At 49.0% G+C, this 19,595-nt stretch overlaps 1 protein-coding gene across 4 annotated transcripts in view; it reads left to right on the top strand.

The window, feature by feature from the left end:
• The window catches only part of RPGRIP1L (RPGRIP1 like), an 827,898-nt gene that overhangs the window by 455,024 nt on the left and 353,279 nt on the right, over positions 1-19,595 (top strand). For 3 of the 4 annotated variants that reach the window (XM_078668309.1, XM_078668306.1, XM_078668307.1), the window contains exon 17: positions 16,162-16,531. In XM_078668309.1, the coding sequence (XP_078524435.1) occupies positions 16,162-16,531 (370 nt within the window). The remainder of the gene's footprint in view (positions 1-16,161; positions 16,532-19,595) is intronic. The other variant, XM_078668308.1, reaches the window with a different exon arrangement.

Raw genomic sequence — 19,595 nt, 5'->3', positions numbered from 1 at the left:
ACCATTGTTTTTCGAAGGTCTCTGATGTGCCGTCAACGGCGGCTCCACCAACGATGCCTCTACTGGCGGCGAAGGTACCTTCACTTCTGACTACTTCCTCATCGACTATTTCTCCTCAGTCAACGACGATTTCCTTGTCGACGTCTACATCCTCATCGACGACGTTTGTTCCGACGACAACTGCAACGACAACGACGACAGTATCTGCATCGACGGCGATGGCAACGATAATTTCAACATCAGTTCTTATTTTGTCCTCGTCGACGACACAGCTACCACTGCGGTCGACGAAGCTGGTGGCGCCACATACTACTTCGAGCCTTGAAAGATCTTCGACGTTACAACTTACTCCACTATATTAGTCAACAAAAAATTCTTGTCGATGGCGTGTTTAGTTCAGAATCCTTCGCTGATTTTGCCTTTACCTCCTTCAACATTTTTGGAAGAGTTTGATAAGGATGACATGGTTGGCCCTGCTTACAGTGCCTCTCAGCTTCACATCAAGTATCAAGACGATGACGATGATGACTATGAGGATTATTATCAACAGGATTTTCACTCTCCGCATGAAAAGATTCAATACATGGAACCTGTTCTTAAACCCATGGTCCACCTTCCTGTGACATTAGTTCAAGAATTGCAAGACATGTTGCAGGATTATCGTATTAGTTTTCCTTCATCGAAGTATGCACCTCCACCTCCTTCTCCACCACCACCGGCATTTCCGCCACGCATGTCTGAACCTTCAAATATAATGTCACAAGCAACAGATAGTGTTCTACCTCCGCAACAGCATGACACCTCTGATAATGGGGATGTAGAGGAAGGCGAATTCAAGGTGCCAGACTATCTGACAATAAGTGGGAAGATTACATAATCTAGACACCTGCTTCCCCATCTCCTCTAACAGTGGATTCTATGCCGAAGGACATTGGCGGTTGCCACGCATTGATGGAGAGAGCAGCTTCTCAATTTCAGTTACTGATTACAGTCAAGCAGTCTTACTGTTCTCCTTACGATTTTAAAGACCAATCTTGGAAGACTGTAAGAGAAACCTATAATTGACCATATTTGGGAAGAAGGTGTGAAAGTCATGAAAACATCTGCTACATTGATAGCAGTTTTGCCTAGAATTGACTAGAAATACAAGACTCCTGATGATGCGCCAGCTTGTCCGGTAGGACACCGTAAATCAGACTCGGTACTCACTGAAGCTGTACAACGGAGCACTCGGGCAATGCGCTAGCGATATTAGGCAATTGCGACCGCCAAATGTGGTCTGATATCGCTCCATACCTGGACCTACTTCCATAAGACAAGAGCCTAGAGGCAAGAAAGATTCTTCTAGAAGGTGAAAGCTCAGTTTTAGGGATCATTGATGTGTCCATGGATGTGGCTTTCTTGGCCTTTCGTCATCTCACTGGAGCAGCCATCCTTCGACGTCAAGGTTGGTTGAGGCCAACAACATCCGCCCTGAAGTGAAAAGTAACATCCTAGATATGCCTCTTGTGGCAGTGCGCTTTTCGGTAAGCTCATTGACGCCTTACAGGCCATTAAGGCAGACACCAAGACTGCTAAAGCTTTGAGCACGCTCCATTACTGGAAGACCCTCCTTTGTGGAGCCCATAGTAGAGGAGCCTATTCATTTTGTAGGGGCTACCAGAAATACCAGCCTCAGACCTATCACCCATTTCGCCCTTCCTACCAACATCAACAGACTTATTGTGCACCACCACAGGCTGCATACTCCCGGCAACCCAGACGTAACCAACCCGTACAGTTCAGGGATACTGTTAGGAAACAGTGACGATGTCCTGGCGCCAGCTGCACTCTCCCTATCCTTCCAGCCAGGGGAGCTTGCATCACACGCTATTTCAGTTGATTGCAAAAAATTACCACAGACAAATGGGTTCTGGATATAATAAAGTATGGCCATACCCTGGAGTTTGTCACAGTGCCCCCTCCTCATCCACTACAAAAATCTCTGCCATCCCATCTTCAGTTACTCAGGAAGGAGGCATTTGTCATGCTACAAAAAGTAGCCATAGAAAGAGTACCACGTTCTCAAAGGAGAATGGGCTTCTACTGGCGCCCCATTCTGGACCTCAGAAAGCTCAACAAATATCAACAGAAAAAATCCTTCTGCAAGGTAACTCTCCAGGAGATATTGCATCTTCTGAGCCATTCGGATTTTCTGGCAAGTCTCAATTTACAGGATGCATATTTCCTTATTCCTATCCATCCCAAACATCGAAGCTTTCTCTGTTTCACTGTGGCAGGCGTGCACTATCAGTTCAAGGTCCTGCCCTTCGGCCTCCACCCAGTTCCTCTGGTATTTACCAAATGCCCCTGTGGCGGCACACATACGATTACAGGGCCTGCAGATTTTCCTGTATCTCGACGATTGGCTAGTGAAGTCTTCTTTGCTTCACCGGGCCTTGGAAGCCATATCCATCTGCCTACAACTGTTTCGCTCTCTAGGGCTTACAATTCACTACCAGAAATCCGTTCTCACACCTTCTCAACTGATCACTTTTCTCGGAGCGACTTGGGATACCCTCCAAAACAAGGCATTCTTAGCCACAGAAAGGCAAAACACCATATTATCGCTGGCTCAGTCTATCCAAAAAAGAGATCGCTTTTGTCTGTCTCCTCAAATCCTTCCTCGGCATGATCAATCAATCAGCGGTTTATAAAGTGTGATCCTCACCCATGAGGGTCTCAATGCGCTGGGGGATGGGTGAGGGGGGATAGCTCCGAATCAGTCGAAGAGCCAGGTCTTAAGGTCCTTCCTGAATGTGTTTAGAGTTGGGGAGCGTCTGATGTTCACAGGGAGCTCGTTCCAGGTCTTGCCTGCGATGTAGAAGAAAGCTCTCCCGCCTGCTTTGTTCCTGCAGATGCGCGGGACCTGTGGGGTTTCCTCTTTGGTACGTGGAAGGAGACTCTCTCGTTGAGGTATATGGGTCTGATGTTGTTGAGGGATTTCTAGGTGTGGGTGAGGAGCTTATAGGTGAGTGACCCTCTTCTCCACGGGTAGCCAGTGGAGGTCTCATAGGTGCTGGGTCATGAGTTTGTGGCGTGGTGTTCCGAGGACGAGTCTGGCTGCTGCGTTCTGGAAGGTTTGGAGTTTGTGTAGAAGGGATCTGTTGAATCCGGCGTATAGAGCATTGCCGTAGTCTAGTCTGCTGGTTATGAGCGCATGGGTGACGGTCCTTTTGCATTCGGGGGGATGCATTTGAAGGTCTTGCGGAGGATGCGCAGGCAGTTGAAGCTGGTGGAGGTGACGGAGTTGATCTGGCGTTTCATGGAGAAGGAGGAGTCTAGGATGATGCAGAGGTTTTGTGCGTGGCATGTAGGGGTTATTGGCCTTGCGAGGGCGGAGGGCCACCAGGTGTTGTCCCAGGTGGAGGTGCATGGGCCGAGGATGAGGACCTCGGGTTTCTCTGAGTTGAGCTTCAAACAGCTGTCTTTCATCCAACCTGCGACGTCCTTCATTCCTTAGTGGAAACAGAGTCTGGTGTCTTCGGGGTTCTTTGTGAGCGAGATGATGAGTTTGGTGTCAGCGTAGGATACTTTGCTGAACCCATGCTGTGTGACGATGGCGGCGAGGGGGGCATGTAGATGTTGAAGAGCGGAGGGATGGCCTTGGCAACCCTCATGGTACACCATACACGTCTCAGAATGAGACCTTTCCAGGAGCAATCGGACAGGCAATGGCTTCAGGTGACCGGGTCATTCAAGGACATTATTCAAATCACTCCGATCATGAAAGAAGCACTTCCTTGGCGGCAGTACACCAGCAATTTTCTGTGGGCCTGACATTCCTCTCTCCACTTCCAGAGTTTGTTCTGACCATAGATGCCTCGTTTGAAGGCTGGGGAGCCCACCTTCAAGACCTCCAAGTAAGTGGGAAATGGAGTCTCTCTCTCTTCAAGATGCCCATCAACTTCCAGGAATTGAGGGCAATCTTCCCAGCTCTTCAGTCGTTTCTCCCAAGAATACAAGTATCCTCTGTCCTCATTCGTACAGACAATACCACATGCATGCACTATCTCAACAAGCAGGAAGGAACGAGGTTTCAGATTCTATCCTTGGAAGCTCAAAAGATGTGGTAATGGGCTTTACTACACTACAAGGCGGAACATCTACCAGGAGTGACAAACAACCTAGCAGACACCTTGAGGAGAATAGGAGAAACCTGTCACAAGTGGGAACTCGACCAGTTGATTCTCGACTCCAGATTCCGGAAATGGGGAACACCCAACTTAAACCTCTTTGCATCTCAAGAGAACCGCAAAATGCTGGTTCTTCGCCAGCAGAGAACCTCAGAGAGGGTCATGGGGGAATGCATTTTGAAAAAGATGGTTAGGAATCTTTGCTTACGCTTTTCCCCATACCCTCTCATCTCCAGGGTTCTAATGAAAATGAAAAGAGAACTCTGCCGGCTGATCCTCATTGCTCCTCGTTGGCCCCACCAGCATTGGTTCACAGAGCTACTCCTACTCTCTGAATCCAAGCCTTATCGTCTTCAGCGGTTGCCTCAATGTACCTTTTTATCTTTTTTTTGCCAATGCTATGCATCATGGACAAAAAGCTTCTTGCTTTTTGCCAATTGGCAAAGCCAATAGATCAGAAAGGCAAGACCTATTGGCTTTGCCAATGCTTGTTATATTATTATTGCTTAACATCCCCAGCAAGTATGTTTCAGAATTCCTTATAAAATTCCAGTCTTAAATGTTCCGCTAGATGGCGAAGATGGCGTTTCGGATAGCTCCAAAAAACCTATTTGCAGATGCTGGCATGCCGTAACTAGGGGGTGGGGAGCTGGGAAGACGGCAATCGATATTTCTGCCCGACTTTGAGATATGTGCATGCCCGCTGGTCACCGCTGAAGGGTAGGATTCGGAGCACACTGTCTCCAACATGGCGGCCACAAACTGAGCACAGACCCTCCACTGGACTCAGTGCGTTGCATGACTACAACACGCTTGGAGGTAGAGGCCCCTCCAGGGATTTTATCAGGCACACTGCCCTGGTGACGGCCCCCCTGTGGGCCGGGGGAAACTGATGCCTGGGGGGCACGGGCCGCACCCTCCATGGTGGGGTAGCCAATGCTTACGGTGGCCCACGAAAACAGCTGCGAGCTCCCATCCAATGGCCCTGCAGTCATCAAGAATCTGCTGGGGGAGCCGTTTGCCTTTACAGTAGGGCCCCCACTGTTATTAACTCCTTACAGCTGTGAGCTCCAACTTGAGCCTCCAGGTCTTACTGGTCTTTGCCCTTTGTGGACTGGTTTCCCTGGTGAGCTGTATGATATTGTGGGTTAGCGGCATTGGCCGGGCCCGTTCCTGCCCACCCTAATAAGGGACTCTGTATCAGCGGATCCTCCAATTTTCATCACAGGGCAACCTATGTGTCTTTGGCCGCTGACTCGGGCCAAGTGGTTGCTGCTTGGTTTGGGGGTGGTCATCCCCTACCTGTGCGGATGTGGATCCGCCCTAGATGGGCCATCTACCTACCTACCTGGGGCCATGCCTGTGATGCTTTCCAGCTGAGAGGGGTGACACCTGCTGCCCAGTGTTTTGGAGGCTCTCTTCTATAACTATGCTGTGGGGGCATCCGCAACCCCGATGGGGATGAGAAACTGGCATTGACTGCACATGATTCCCGGGCCCTGCACCTGGCGCAAGCGGGTCAATTGCTGTTCACGGTGTTGCCGGTCTGGACACTCTAAACCCCTACCGCTACCTCTGGGGTGAGCTAGCGTCACACTGCCTGCCGCAACATAATTTGGACACAAGTCATCTGGCTCCACCAACTCATGATGGGCAGAGACAAGGGCAAACCAGGCCAAGATGGAGAAGTGCACAGCCCTCCATGGAAACACGGGGGCGCCTCGGAAACCGGACCTGAGCCCCCCCTCAACCGAAAATAACACGTCCCTCATCCTACAAGCCGTTAATGAGTGTAAAACACTCATGAAAACTAAAATAGGGGAGTTGCGGTCTGACGTTTCTCTGCCTTGACATTCTCGTCGCCACATAGTTTAATGAGTCTTGGAGGAAGAAACAAGGATCTCCATTCTAGAAGACACTGTTAAGCATCTTTCCTCAGAAGTAACACAACTATCTCTTGAGCCCAAACTCTTTCAAAACCGCACTGAAGACTTACAATACAGTACGGCGCAACATCCTACGCTTTATTGGTTTTCCCTTGGGGTCCAAAGGCCAGTCCCCAGAAAACTTTCTCGAACAATGGATCTGCACCTGGTTAAAACCGTAGGAATTTTCCTCCTGTTTTCTTATTGAGCAGACACATTGGTCCCTGGCTGCTAAGCCCCTCCGGGGTCTTGTCCCCTGCCTCTAATTACCTGCTTTCTAAATTATGGAGTTTGCAATGTGGTCTTGTGGGGGGCTCACCAGATTAAAGATCTTAGATTTCAAGCAGGGCGAATATTGATCTTTCCAGACTATACCCACATGGTTCAGGCACAACGCAAATCCTTTGACCAAGTCAAGGCAAAGCTGCATACTATGCACTTCTCGTACATGCTCCTTTACCCTGCAAAAATCAGTATCATTCATCACTCCAAAACGGTCTTCTTTAAATCTCCAAAAGAGGCCTGGACTTGGCTCACAGAAAAACGTCCACGTACCACCAACAAGAGATCTATAGTTGGTGTTCTTTGCTGCATAAGTTTTTTTCGCTGTCTTCTCTGACTCTCCTTCATTCTGCCCATGCGGATTGACCCTTTTTTAAGTCTCGCATACGCAGCGCACATGCGCTGCATAGGAGGGCCTTTATCCGTCGCTCGGCTCATTTTCAAGCACACACTCATGCTTGTGGCGGCATCCACCTTGCGGGAGCGAGCAGGGGCACGCCACAAGCACAAGTGCAGTGCTAGGAAATGAGCAGACTGCTCTCCCAAGCGCGCAGGCGCTTCTATCCTCGCCCACACGTCCCGGCCACTCACATGCTCCGCCCTCTGACAGATTATTCTCCCCCACTCTGCTGATCAACCTTTCAATGTCGATGTAATTATGGGAATTTATCAAATACGGCACTTAATTCTCCACTTTCTCACCTCTCTTCCTTTCAGTCTTCCTTTCTGCTACACATATAAATTATATTTCAGTGGACACTGCTAAGCTATTCACAGCGCTTTGTTCTTCAGCAATTCTTTTCTATGCGCACATACACGCATATATTTATTTAATTGGTTCGATGCAGCTGCTCACTTTTGCTTGGCACATATTTAGCCCTAGCCATAACAGGCCACATACACTAGCCGGCTCCCTTTTTCATCAAACAGGCACTTTTTGGGTGCATAAAATTCTCTGCGTAGACACTTTAGGAAGTAGTACCTTATTGTGTGCGACGCCCACATATCAGCCGACTGCTAAACTTTTTGGTACCAGGTGTTTTACGCAACTTTAAAAATAGTCTTGGCGCTTTGTTCTCCGGTATGTTTTGCTTTACCACAGGAATATTGGTGCTCACACAATAACAGACATCTTTCCCTATATTCACTGTTTAATTTATAGCTGCGCTGGCCACTGCGCCATTGCCAGGCACCTTAAACCAACATATAAACACATTTATGAGCGCAGCTCAAAATGCAAAAAAAAAAAGGTAAGAGAAAAAGGCAGCGCACACAGGCTCAGATACATACAAGCTCGCTCGTTTATGAGCCTCCTAATGTCGGGAGATCCGCAGCAATAGATCAAGTCCCCTGCCTAATCCACCACTATCTCATCTCTCCTCCTTTCCGTGCTCACACAATAGCAGCCATTTTTCCTCCTAATTATCGCTTATTGCATGGTTACTCTGGTTATGCCATGTCTCTAACCACCTTAAAATTACATAGAGAAACGTACTTAGGGTCACAAGATAACATACCAAAAAGTGGGGGACAAGGGGGAAGCAGCGCGGACAGGCTCACATATGTGCAGGTTCTCTCAGTTCATCAGCCTCCCAATGTCGGTATATTTACAATGCTATATCTAATTACACTGCTAGGTGTTCTCTTCCAGGACCTTTTGGTAACTTAAAAGCTCCTCGCGTTGCTTTATTTTGTGGTAAGTTCCTCTTTTGCACATACAGTTGGGGCTCACACAATAAAACCCACCTTTTTTATATTCATTGCTTCATTTATAGCTGCGTTACCCAGTGCCCCGTTGCCAGGTACCTTAATACAACATGGAAACACACTTAGAAGGACAGAATAAAATGCAAAAAACAGTAGGGAAAGGGAGAGCCGCGCACATAGGCACATATATATATATATGCAAGCCTGCTCAGTTCATCAGCCTTCCAATAACGCTAAACTCATGGTGATAAATGAAATCCAGCACTTAATTCGCCACTTTCTCACCTCTCCTCCTTTTCGTCTCCCCTTCTTGTACACATTTACCTCCACGCCCCCCCCTCCCCCCTCCCCTTTTGCTGATCCGGTCACCCATTTAGCTTACTGCAAGTGTTTATTCAATTACTGTGAAAAGTAGTGCCCAATCGTGTGTGCCGCTGGCATCTCGCAGAACACAGCTAAGCTTTACTCTTCCATGGCTACGCTGTATTAAAAAGATGTGTAAGATTTTAGACATGCCATCTATGTTCTTCATTTGATCAGGGCCAACCAAACTGGATTTCTCTTGGGTTAGTAAGTGTTTTTTACTCTTAAACAGAGAGAAAGGGAGGAGATGGAGCTATTTAGGCCCCAAGTCCAAGAGTATTCATTGATCCAGATAACAGCTGGCCTGGTACCATATCTGGAAATAGTTTTGAAGACTTGGAACAGAATGTTATTGACCAGATTTAGTCTGGGCACTATTAGATCTTACTTTCCCACTGGGACAACTTGACCCTACCTCCATCCCCTCTTGCCCCTGTGATGAGGTGTCTCCACGGAGTTTGCTTCATTTTACATTCTTTTGTAAAAGTTATAGTCAACCCATTAGGAATTTTTTTATTGCCAATCTTAAGAGGCACATGTTTTAAAAAGTGTCGACCAGCCCTGTTATACTTGTAATTGTTGAATTCTCCACAGGTTTATTTTGCTGTTACCTTCTTCCTTAAATTTGCTCCAAGTGAGAGGTAACAGTTTCTTTTTTGATATCGGTTGGGAGGTTTTTATCACATGGTACTTTTTAAATGTTTTTAATTGGTTGATGAATTTGTACTTACTGTTTATTGTATTTTAATGTATGTATATGCTTTCATGATAGGGGCGTGGCTTGGCCACCGACAAGAATAGACACGTGAGCACGAAGCTCCGTGCCCACCTCCCATATTATCCTGTGAATCTTGCCCTGATGTCCCCAGAGGGCAGCATCTGACCGCCTCCCTCTGCGTGGGCCCTGGTGAGCAGCCCTGGGTGGCGAACGATGGCCTGCGGCGGTGACACGCCGGGCCTCCGGAGGGCTCACTCTGTCGACGCCGGCCATTTTCTTGCGGCCTGTGTGGCTGGGCTCATCCTCGGCCTTGCGTGGTCCAACGGCCGAGCTGCAGTGAGGGTGGGCCGGCCCCACTACGCTGCGGAGCCGGAGCTCCGGAGCCGACCTGGAACATAAGCACTGGAGGAGAGCGGGGCCTTGGGGCCGCCGGAAGTATCGACTGTGCCCTACTGGAGGCTTGGAGACGCTGGGAAAACGCCTTTTCCCCACTGGCGGTGGCACCATGCTGTGAAGTAGGCAGTGCGGCTCGCGAGCCCCCCGGCGATTACGGGGGCCCAGACGACCTGCGGGCCCGGAGCGCACGACATGGTGGTGACGGCTGACTGTGCTGTGGAGAGACCCCCGGGCGTCTTGGATACCCTGCTCATGGCCTCCCGGGCGGCCAACGAACTGCCGGATGCGGGCCCTCTCTTCTCGCTGTGGAAACACTGTTCCTTCTGGGGAGCGAATTTGATGCTTTTGTTTGAACCCGAGCACCCACCCCCCTTGATGTTGCTGGGTTTGGGAGCCGGGCATGGACAGTGGCTATAGTGGGCCCAGAGCCAAGCACAGACAAGCGGTGGGAGACGGCTCGAAAGGGGGATGTACGAACATAAAGCACTGCACACTTCTGGTGCCAGAGCGTTTGATTCTGATCCCTGGCCTGGAGCACGCAGGAGGCCGCCTGATGGTGGTGGGCGGTTGCCCCGCCTGGCCATAAACTCTGGCATATTGGCTGACCGGGGTGCTGGTGGACGAAGTTTCAAACCCAGCTGTGGATGCCCTGGAGCCCTATCGGACGACTAGCGCAGCAACAGGGGGCCTGCTGCCACGACTGGAGCCATCGATACCGTGATCTGGGGTACGACCTCCCGATAGTGACATGTACCCCTGGCGGACCTGTCTTGAGGGAAGTTTTCGCTGCTACAGGGATTGCACGCTGAATGAAGGCCGGCGTTATGGGCAAGTCACGCCAGAAACCGGGCGCAGTGCCTCCTGACCCTGTGGAGGACCAACCTGGGGACCGAGATGTTGATCTGTCCGGAGACTCCGCGGCGGGGCTGCAGCAGCGCCAATTGGACCAGATCCTGAAGGCCATAGCAAAAAGAGGCCCTGCACCGTGACATCACCCAGATGTCCACGGGCTTGGGGCTGTTGTGGGCAGATCATGGAAAGTTGGTGGACCGAGTCAAATAGACTGAGGTTACGCTGGATGTGCTAGAGCCGGCCCAGAAGGCGACGGACGCCGCCCTGGAGGACTTACTGAGGAGAGTACAGACGCTGGAAAAGAGGGCCGAGGATGCGGAAGGTCGCAACTCGCAACCGGCGTGACAACATACGAGTGGTGGGCCTGCCGGAAAAAGTTGAAGGGGCTGACATGGTAGCCTACCCGGAGACCTGGCTACGGGAGGTGGTTGCTCCTGAAGGGTTGACGCAATTTTACACGCTGGAGAGAGCTCACCGGGTCCCGGCCCGTACCCCAACTCCTGGTCGACCCCCCCGGCCGGTTGTTGCGCGCCTTCTACACTTCAAGGATAGAGACATTATCTTACAGAGAGCGCGAACGATGGAGCCCTACCAAGTGGATAATGCAAGGGTTTCCATCTACCCTGTCTACTCTTTCGAGGTCCAACGCCACCGCTCCTCCTTTTTGGCAGTCAAGAAGGCTCTTCGGGATGAGGGTATTCGATACTCTCTCTTGTTCCCGGCCCGCCTGCGAATAATGGTGGATGGCACATCCTCCTTCTATAATAACCCTGAAGAAGTATGGCACTGGTTGGAGTCTTACAGGGCCGGGGCGGATGGCTGCACGGCGAATGGGAAGAAGCAGGTCGTTGCACCGAAACCTAGGCGGGGCCGACGGACCAGGAAACAACCGGCGGCTAATCGGGTCCCTTCCGTATCGCAGACTGAACTGGAGCGCCAGGAGGCCCTCAGGGCGGTTTCCACTATTTCAAGGACGGTGACCTCTACTTCTGCAGTGGACTCCGGATCCCGAAGGGGATCGGGAGATGCGACATCCGAGGGCTCGGGCTCGGGAGGCGGTGACCAGACACTACCCCATGTCACACCGGGGACTGCTGATGGCCTTCTGGACGAATGACGCCTGTGCCTTTATCATTGTGGTATAGTAAAGGAATGAGATTTTGTATATGGGGCGAAGGAAGAAGTGTACACACCATGGTAACGGAGGCTCGATGGGGGGGGGGTGACGGTGATTAGTACATCTTTATGATGAGTGGCTAGGGCTGCAGGACATCAGGGGAGTTTTTTGGGAGGTTGGGTTGCTTAATTGTGAGAGATTTGTTGTCCTAGTTGTTGTGGTTCTGCACCCCCTCGATCTCACACTGGTTGTGAGACTCTGGTGGCTACCAGAGACTTTCTTTAATTGGGGATTCTGAATTTGGATGGGTTTCTGCGGTTTAGCACCCGTTCTGGGGGTGGGTGGGAAGCGGGTTGGTTGGGTTGTTTTGGGGTTTCGGGGGAATGTCAGTGCGCCCGGGGATTTGTTGAAGAATCGAAATGCATGTGTAATTCTGAATGGGGACCCTACTTGAATTGAAATGTATCACCTGGAATGTGCGGGGACTGAATTCCATGATGAATCGACACAAAGTAGATGCCTATCTTGTTCGCAGGGGGATCCAGGTGGCTTTTATGCAAGAAACACATATTGACCAGTCCGAGGGACGGGCCTTGCAGCGCAGATGGCGGGGCCAACCTTTTTATACTACCTATTCTGCCTTTGCACGGGGTGTTTTGATTTGGGTGAGAGCAGGAGTTCCGTTTCAGCCCCTGACAGCAATGGTGGATCCCGAGGGGAGGTTTGTGGCTGTGCAGGCCCAGCCCGATGGGAGGGATTTGACGCTCTGTAGTGTATACGCCCCGAATGTAGAGCAGACTGCCTTTTTTGCAAGATTATCTGTGAAATTAGCAACAGTTTTGGCGGGCACGGTCCTACTAGGAGGAGATTTTAACTCTGTTGTAGATGTGGAGTTGGATAGGTCACACCCACCACGAGCTCAGTCCGCAGTCCATAGAATAGCGAAGGGGAGACGGGATTGGCAGAATACTTGGGGTTTGGTTGATGCATGGCGACCGCAACATCCTGCTGAGAAAGATTATTCCTTTTATTCCCCTCCGCATGATCTGCGTGTCTGGCTTGACGGCATTTTAGGCTCACCAGATGTTCAGAGTTTGGTCCGCCATAGCGAATATCTGGCGAGGACGATCTCTGACCATAATCCCTGTTTGGTGGTGGTCCAGTGGTCCCGGCAGCGACAGGCTATTCCCACTTGATGTTTGAATCCTCTGGCGTTGGAGGACTCCGTTTTTAAGACGACAGTGCAGGAAGGCATGGAGCGCTACTTTGCTGAGAATGAGTGAACGGCGTTGAGTAGGGCCCTCGAATGGGATGCCTTTAAGGCGGTGATTAAAGGGGTTTGTATCTCCTCTACGGCGGGGGCTCGTAAGACTCTCCTACACGATCTTGCGCAGAGCGAAGATCGGTTATGTTTCGCGGAACGGGCTAGCCACACGGATTCCGAGTCTCATGGGGCAGTCCTGGCTGCTCGTGAGGAGGTCGCGACGCAGATGGAAAAGCTCCGTTGCTTCGACCATAAAGAATACCTAGTTCGGGCTCACGCTGAGTGAGATAAGGTGGGCTCCCTGCTGGCTTGGTTGGCTAATCCTACGGCCCATGGTACCCCGATTCTTACCCTGTCTACTGTGGAGGGTCGCTTGGTCTATACCCAGAAAGAAATTAATGACCAATTCTTTGCTTATTATGAGCACCTTTATAGGAGCGCGATGCCGACGGTGCCCGAGGGTCTTGATGATTTCCTAGCCGCAGCCCAGCTGCTGCGCCTCGATCCGGGTCAGGTGGATAGGTTGGGAGGGGAGATTTCAGTAGGGGAGATTCGTACGGCGATGAAGCACATGGCTCGCCGTAAAACGCCCGGTGCGGACGGTTTACCGGTTGAGTTCTACGCAGCGTATGAGGATATATTGGCCCCGCGATTACATTCTCTTTATAGGGAGGCTTGGGACACTGGTGTCTTGCCTGCGACTCCCCGGGAGGCCATTATAATACCCTTATTAAAGCGTGGGGGTGATGTCAGCTCTCGTTCGGCCTATCGATCGTTATCTATGCTTTCGGTTGACTATAACATTTTGAGTAAGATCCTCGCGTCGCGACTCCTCATCCATGTGCGAGCCCTGGTTCACTCGGATCAGGCGGGCTTCTTTCCCCAACGCACCACTGCGACTTATATACGTCGACTCCTCCGGATCATGGGCGGCGATTTTGGAGGGCTCCCGGAGGCTACTGTGCTCTCGATCGACATTGAAAAGGCCTTCGATAGTGTGGAGTACCTGCTCTGGGTCTTGGAGGCGTTCGGATTGGGTGACCGGTTTGTGAAATGTACTGCATTGCTCTATAATGCGGCTACAGCCAGAGTGAAAACGGGAGCCACAATATCGGCCGCATATCGGGTTGGCCGTGGGACGCGCCAGGGGTGTTCGCTGTCCCCCTTGCTGTTTGCGTTGGCCATTGAGCCATTGGCATCTCATGCTCGGGCAGGACGGGCGTACGAAGGCCTGGTGTTGAGGTGCGAGACCCATTATATCTCTCTATAAGCTGACGATCTGCTGATGTTCTTGACGGATACTAATGACTCGCTTCGCAGAGCCAAACTCCTACTACAGGATTTTGGCAGTATATCGGGACTGAAGGTCAACTGGGGGAAGACCTGCCTCTTCCCGGTAACCCCAAGAGAACACGCACCCCAGATGGAGGGGAACCTTCAGTGGGAGCACCACTGTCTCCCGTACTTGGGTACTCATGTTTATCATTCTCAGCTAGACTTGCTGGAGGGCAATGTGAACAGGGCGATCAGGAACCTACAGAGTAACATGGGATTTTGGCGTACCCTTCCTCTGTCGGTTGCGGGAAGGGTGGCTTTGCTGAAAATGATAGCGCTTCCTCGCCTACTGTATTCTTTTCGCATATTGCCTGTATGGATACCAGCGTCGATCTTTCGTAAACTTCGGTCCTTGACTACGGGGTTCATTTGGGGATCGGGCAGGCGTCGAGTCGCTTTGACCACCCTGATGCGTCCCAGGGCGGATGGAGGGCTGGCAGTCCCTGATTTTGAATGGTATTACCTGGCGGCGCAGCTACAATGGCTTACTCAAGCAGTGGCTCGGGAGTTCAGGGGACCGGAGGGACCACAGGGAAGACTAAGTCCCAGACATGTAATCTCTTTTAGAATACTGGGCCAGAAGATTGACTTAGATCAACTCACTCTTGAGGAACGTACTCTTCGCCTCTGCTGGCATCGCCGTCACAAACGATCGGGTTCCATTCATCCATATGCCCCAGAGATTCCTTTAGGGATGTGTACGGCTCTTCCGCACGGCGGTAATTGGTCAGCATTGGCTATTTGGGAAGGTCTCGGGCTACATATGATTGGAGATCTGTACAGAGATGGGGCCCTGCTGACTTTCCAAGAGTTGCAGGACACTTATGGCCTCCCGAGAGGTGATTATTTGCTGCATGCCGCTTTAGTAGCTGGTATTCAGAAACAATGGAATATGGGGCTTTCTGAGCCGCCGACCTCTCTGGGCTGCCAATATGTGGTTATGGCGGCTGGTACTTTCAAGGCCGTTACCTGCCTTTATAAGAGGTTATCAACAGAGACCTTGCTATCCTTAGATGGGTTGCGAGGTAAATGGGAATTGGACATCGGAAAACTCATCCCTGAGACGACGTGGCCCCAACTGGTTCGGCGCTCCTGTAAGGGTACTCGGAACGCTAGATTTCAACTAGTTCAGTTTTTTACGCTACATCGGGCGTATTTGACACCTGTTAAGATTTCGCAATATTTTGGTGGCGCTACGACGCACTGCCCGAGATGTAGGGCTGATGGAGCCGATTTCTCCCATATGTTGTGGTCATGCGCAGGATTGAAGGATTATTGGAGGGAAGTGGTGGCTTGTTTAAATGCTGTCATGGACCGGCAGATAGAGGCGGACATCTTAACCTGTTTATTACTCTGGTTTCTACATGCCCGCCGAACGAAAGTTACTATTAAATTCTATGACTTGGGTTTGATTTTGGCCAAGAGGGAACTTACCATGCATTGGAAATCGACCATGGGCCCTAGTTATTCAAGATGGAAGGCGAATCTCTTGCGTTTGGCACGATCTGAGGGTACAATCTGACTCCAGCAGGCGAGGCGCTTAGATAATGATAAATCCCTAGAAGTGGCTAGAGCATGGGAGTCATTGGTGACAGCGCTCCAGCGCCCTGCGGACAGTTCGAGTGAAGGGGAGGAGGGCATTGGCACCCAGGTGGGACTGATACTGGAGAAGAAAGGACAGATAGTGATTAATGTGATGAGCATATTTTAGGAGGCTGTCCCCTTTACGTCACCCGGTGCAGAGAGAGCTCATGATATATGGAGGGTATCCACGGATATTGTGTTTTTCTTTATTGGTTACAGGCGCACTACAGCGATCTGGTGTAATTGATATATGATGCTCATTTTTGTTTGCAAATACCAATAAAATATGTTTACAAAAAAAATGTATATGATTTCATGATTAAAATGAGCTAATAAATATATTGCTTGATAAACTACTGAATACTCTTCATTGCACGATGTGTATCTCACCAGTGCGGCTTAACAAATGAACTGGTTAAAATGTCTTCTTTTGTTTAATTCAGCAGCCACATGGACCTTCCAAAGAGAGCACCCCTTCTTCTGCGGATGGCGACTTAAATGAGCTCTATATCACTGTAAAAAGTTGCTGCAATCTAACTGTATCCGGAAGCCACATGCAACCAAGTCCTTACGTCGTCTATAAGTTCTTCGATTTTGCGGACCATGACACTGATATCATCCCATGCAGTAACAACCCACAGTTTGAAGACTACATGTATTTCCCAGTGCCTATGAATATAGACTTGGACCGATACCTGAAGACCGAGGTATTGAGTTTTTACGTCTTCGATGACAGTGATACCCAAGATGGTGCTTACATTGGGAAGGCGAATGTGCCGCTCATCTCTTTAGCGCACGACAAATACATCTCAGGTAAAAAAACTACTTTACAAAATAAAATAGCAGTTAACTTCAATACAAGTAGTTTAACATAAGTGGAATGTAAAGAGAGACCGCTTTTGCTAGGATTTACAGGGGTGTTTATTATGTATCCCGTGTGATAGGGTGCCAGGTAAAATGGTTAATATACTTTTAAGTTGTATTCTTGATTATAAAGTGACTACCCAAAGTAAAGCCAGTATCAACTACTTTATCATTAGGTTTATTTTGGTTTGATATGTATCTGTACTTCTGGTGCCCTTCTTATGATTTTCTGGCGCTCTCTGTTCTACCAACACTACCTTCTCTTATTTGGTTTTCTTCATATATTGCTGTGTCTATACATTGTAGTTTTATTTCTATGTCTGGTTTGATCCAATGCTGGAACACTTAGTAATGTGATAGATATTTAACCGGTCTTTATTTGGAATTAGTGCTAGGCAATTTATATTTCCCTCTTGAAGAACACGTCCTGCTACATAGCAGAGTATCATGTTTAATAATTTCCACAACAGTCACTGAAGAACAGAGAGGGGTGCAAAGTTGCAAAACATTTTTCTTACGAAACATCTCGCAAATACTATGGGAAATATGCAAAGACTTCCACACGAGTTGTTCTTTCACATGAAAATCTGGATTTTTGTATGTTCACTTGTGTAATTTGTATTGTCCCTTGCAAGTTAGTCAATCAAGGGCAATATGCTCACTGGTGCCACACGGTTTCGGAATATTTGTGTGAAAAAGGTTACTGAGGTATGAGGGAAACTCTATGTAAGCCAAGAATCAGGATCACTACAAGACTAATCTTGCATTTTTTAAACTTTGCATGCCGCTATAGGGAATAATAAAAAAAAAACTTTTTTATTTCATGCTATATTTTTAAATACAAGAGACTATCACAGTATTAAAGGACACATTATTTCTGTATGTTGCACCTTTCATTAGGTTTAAAAACATATTTAATAATACAAATATACTGTTTTACAATTAATGCAACACTAATCATTGTAGGGTAAATGTAAATGGCCAGTATTTGTAAAGCGCAAACAATTACCCGAAGGTGTCAAGGCGCTGGGGGCTGTCGGGAAGATTAAGCAAGCTATTGCCCAGAGTCACATGGTACTGGGCTGATCCGGCACCGGGGATCGAACCGTGATCCCCCGGGTTCCGGAGTCAGTCACCCTGGCCGGTGCACCACACCTTTCAACATTCTTATTTCTTTCTAATTATCCTGTGACGCTTAGTTATATTTTGTTACATGCATTTACTCAGTGCTGCAGACCGTCGATAAATTACTGTATTGTCATTTTAAATGTTATCATTATAAGCCCTTTTTTCAAAAGGAGGTATTATAAATGATTATACTCACACTTGATAAAATAGACAACACAAATCATTGCAAGTCTTTGTGGAGAGGAGATACATAGACAGACAATGCCTCTTCTTGGAATACCATTCTCTCTAAGATTAACACAATTTAGAGTTAATTGAAGGATGAATGCTTCATGCTGAGCTTTTGTTATTTTTATTCGATAATATTACAAACCTATATCACTTAGCAGAGCTCTGAATGAAGGATAGATGTGATAGAGACATCTAGCTGCTGATTCCTTACCTTAGAACGTCCATGCGTTAGACTAATAGGTGGCGACGGTCGACACCACGTCACGTCATAGGCGTCTGGTTCGTCGTCGTGGTGACATCCACGTCGTCTATATAGGCACCACCCCTCCACACTGACATCAGTTCTTTTCTTTCTGTACTAGCCAGCTCAGATCCGTCAAAGAGAGCTAGCTCCTTTTTACTTTTAGGTTTAAATTTGTTTTATTGTTACAGCTTTACATGCTCTCCCAAACAGCAAGTCTCACCTTATTCTAAAATCTACTTTCAGATAGATTGCAACCATAAAGCGCAACTTTTCCAAGCAAACCCAAACCCCACCCGAAACCCGCCCTCCCTCCCCGTGTACCGATAGCGATATGAAAATACAGTAAGAGAGCACTCAAATGAGGTGTCACTCAGAAGGGACCTCCTTGTCTTTTATAGGAGTGGGATCTGTAATACGTAATAGCTGCAAGTAGCAGGGGATGGTCAGTTCTCTAAATTCCTGGAATAGGAGGGCTCTGAATGGTTGCCAGAGGGTTCTATACATGTTATCTTGGGCAGTGAGAGTGAGGGTCAGCTTCTCCATTCCAAGAACATGCCAAAGGCGCTGAAGCCATCCCAGGTGTGTCAGTGTAGTGGTGGTGCCCCAGAGTGCTAGGGGGGTTTGATGGGCTGCCCCCAGGACTATATTAATATGTCGCCTGCTGTGCTTTGTAAGCGGGTTTGTAAGGGCATTGGGCAGTCCTAGTAAGGTAAATGACAGGCGCCTGGAGATTTGGGTGTGGAAGGGGGTATCAATATAATCTACCACAGAATCGCAGCATGAAGTCAATTTCGGACAGTCCCATAAGATAAGAGTGAGGGTGCACTTAGCCCAGCATTGTCGCTGGCACTCATCACTATGGGCAGGGTTGCCCCTGTGAAGCATGACAGGGGTCAGATACCACTAAGTGGCAATTATTACAGCTGTTCCTGTGGTAGATGTGTTATTTGCTGTGTGCTGCATTCCGTAAAATATATCCGGCCACTCTTTGTTGGTGCGCGGCCTCCCCAATTCCGTCTCCTAGCGTGATTGGGCGGGGGATTTGTTTTCAGCCCTTGATGGTAGAAGCAGAGTGTATAATTCTGTGATAAGGCGTTTATCTGGCCTTTTGACAAGGAGCAATTTTTCAAGTTTTGTTAGTGACCTCTGGGCTCCCTTTGTAACCAGACAGTGTAAAATCCAATGTCTAATCTGAAGAGAACGCAACCGTTCATCTTCAGGAATAGAAATTCAGCCCGAAGTGTATGGAAGGGAATGGGACCATCCTGATCGAAAATGTGCCCAATTGCCAGACAACGGGCCTCCCGACAAGCTTGGAAAATGGACTCCATACCCAAAGTGGAAGCCGGATAATTTACCACTGACGTCAAGGGGGAAGGGGAAAGTGGTTTGGTTCCCCTGGAGAGTTTG

The sequence above is a fragment of the Lissotriton helveticus genome, chromosome 12 (genome assembly GCF_964261635.1).
Source record: "Lissotriton helveticus chromosome 12, aLisHel1.1, whole genome shotgun sequence".
Taxonomy (NCBI): Eukaryota; Metazoa; Chordata; class Amphibia; order Caudata; family Salamandridae; genus Lissotriton; species Lissotriton helveticus.
This window is presented reverse-complemented; position numbering and strand designations above follow the sequence as displayed.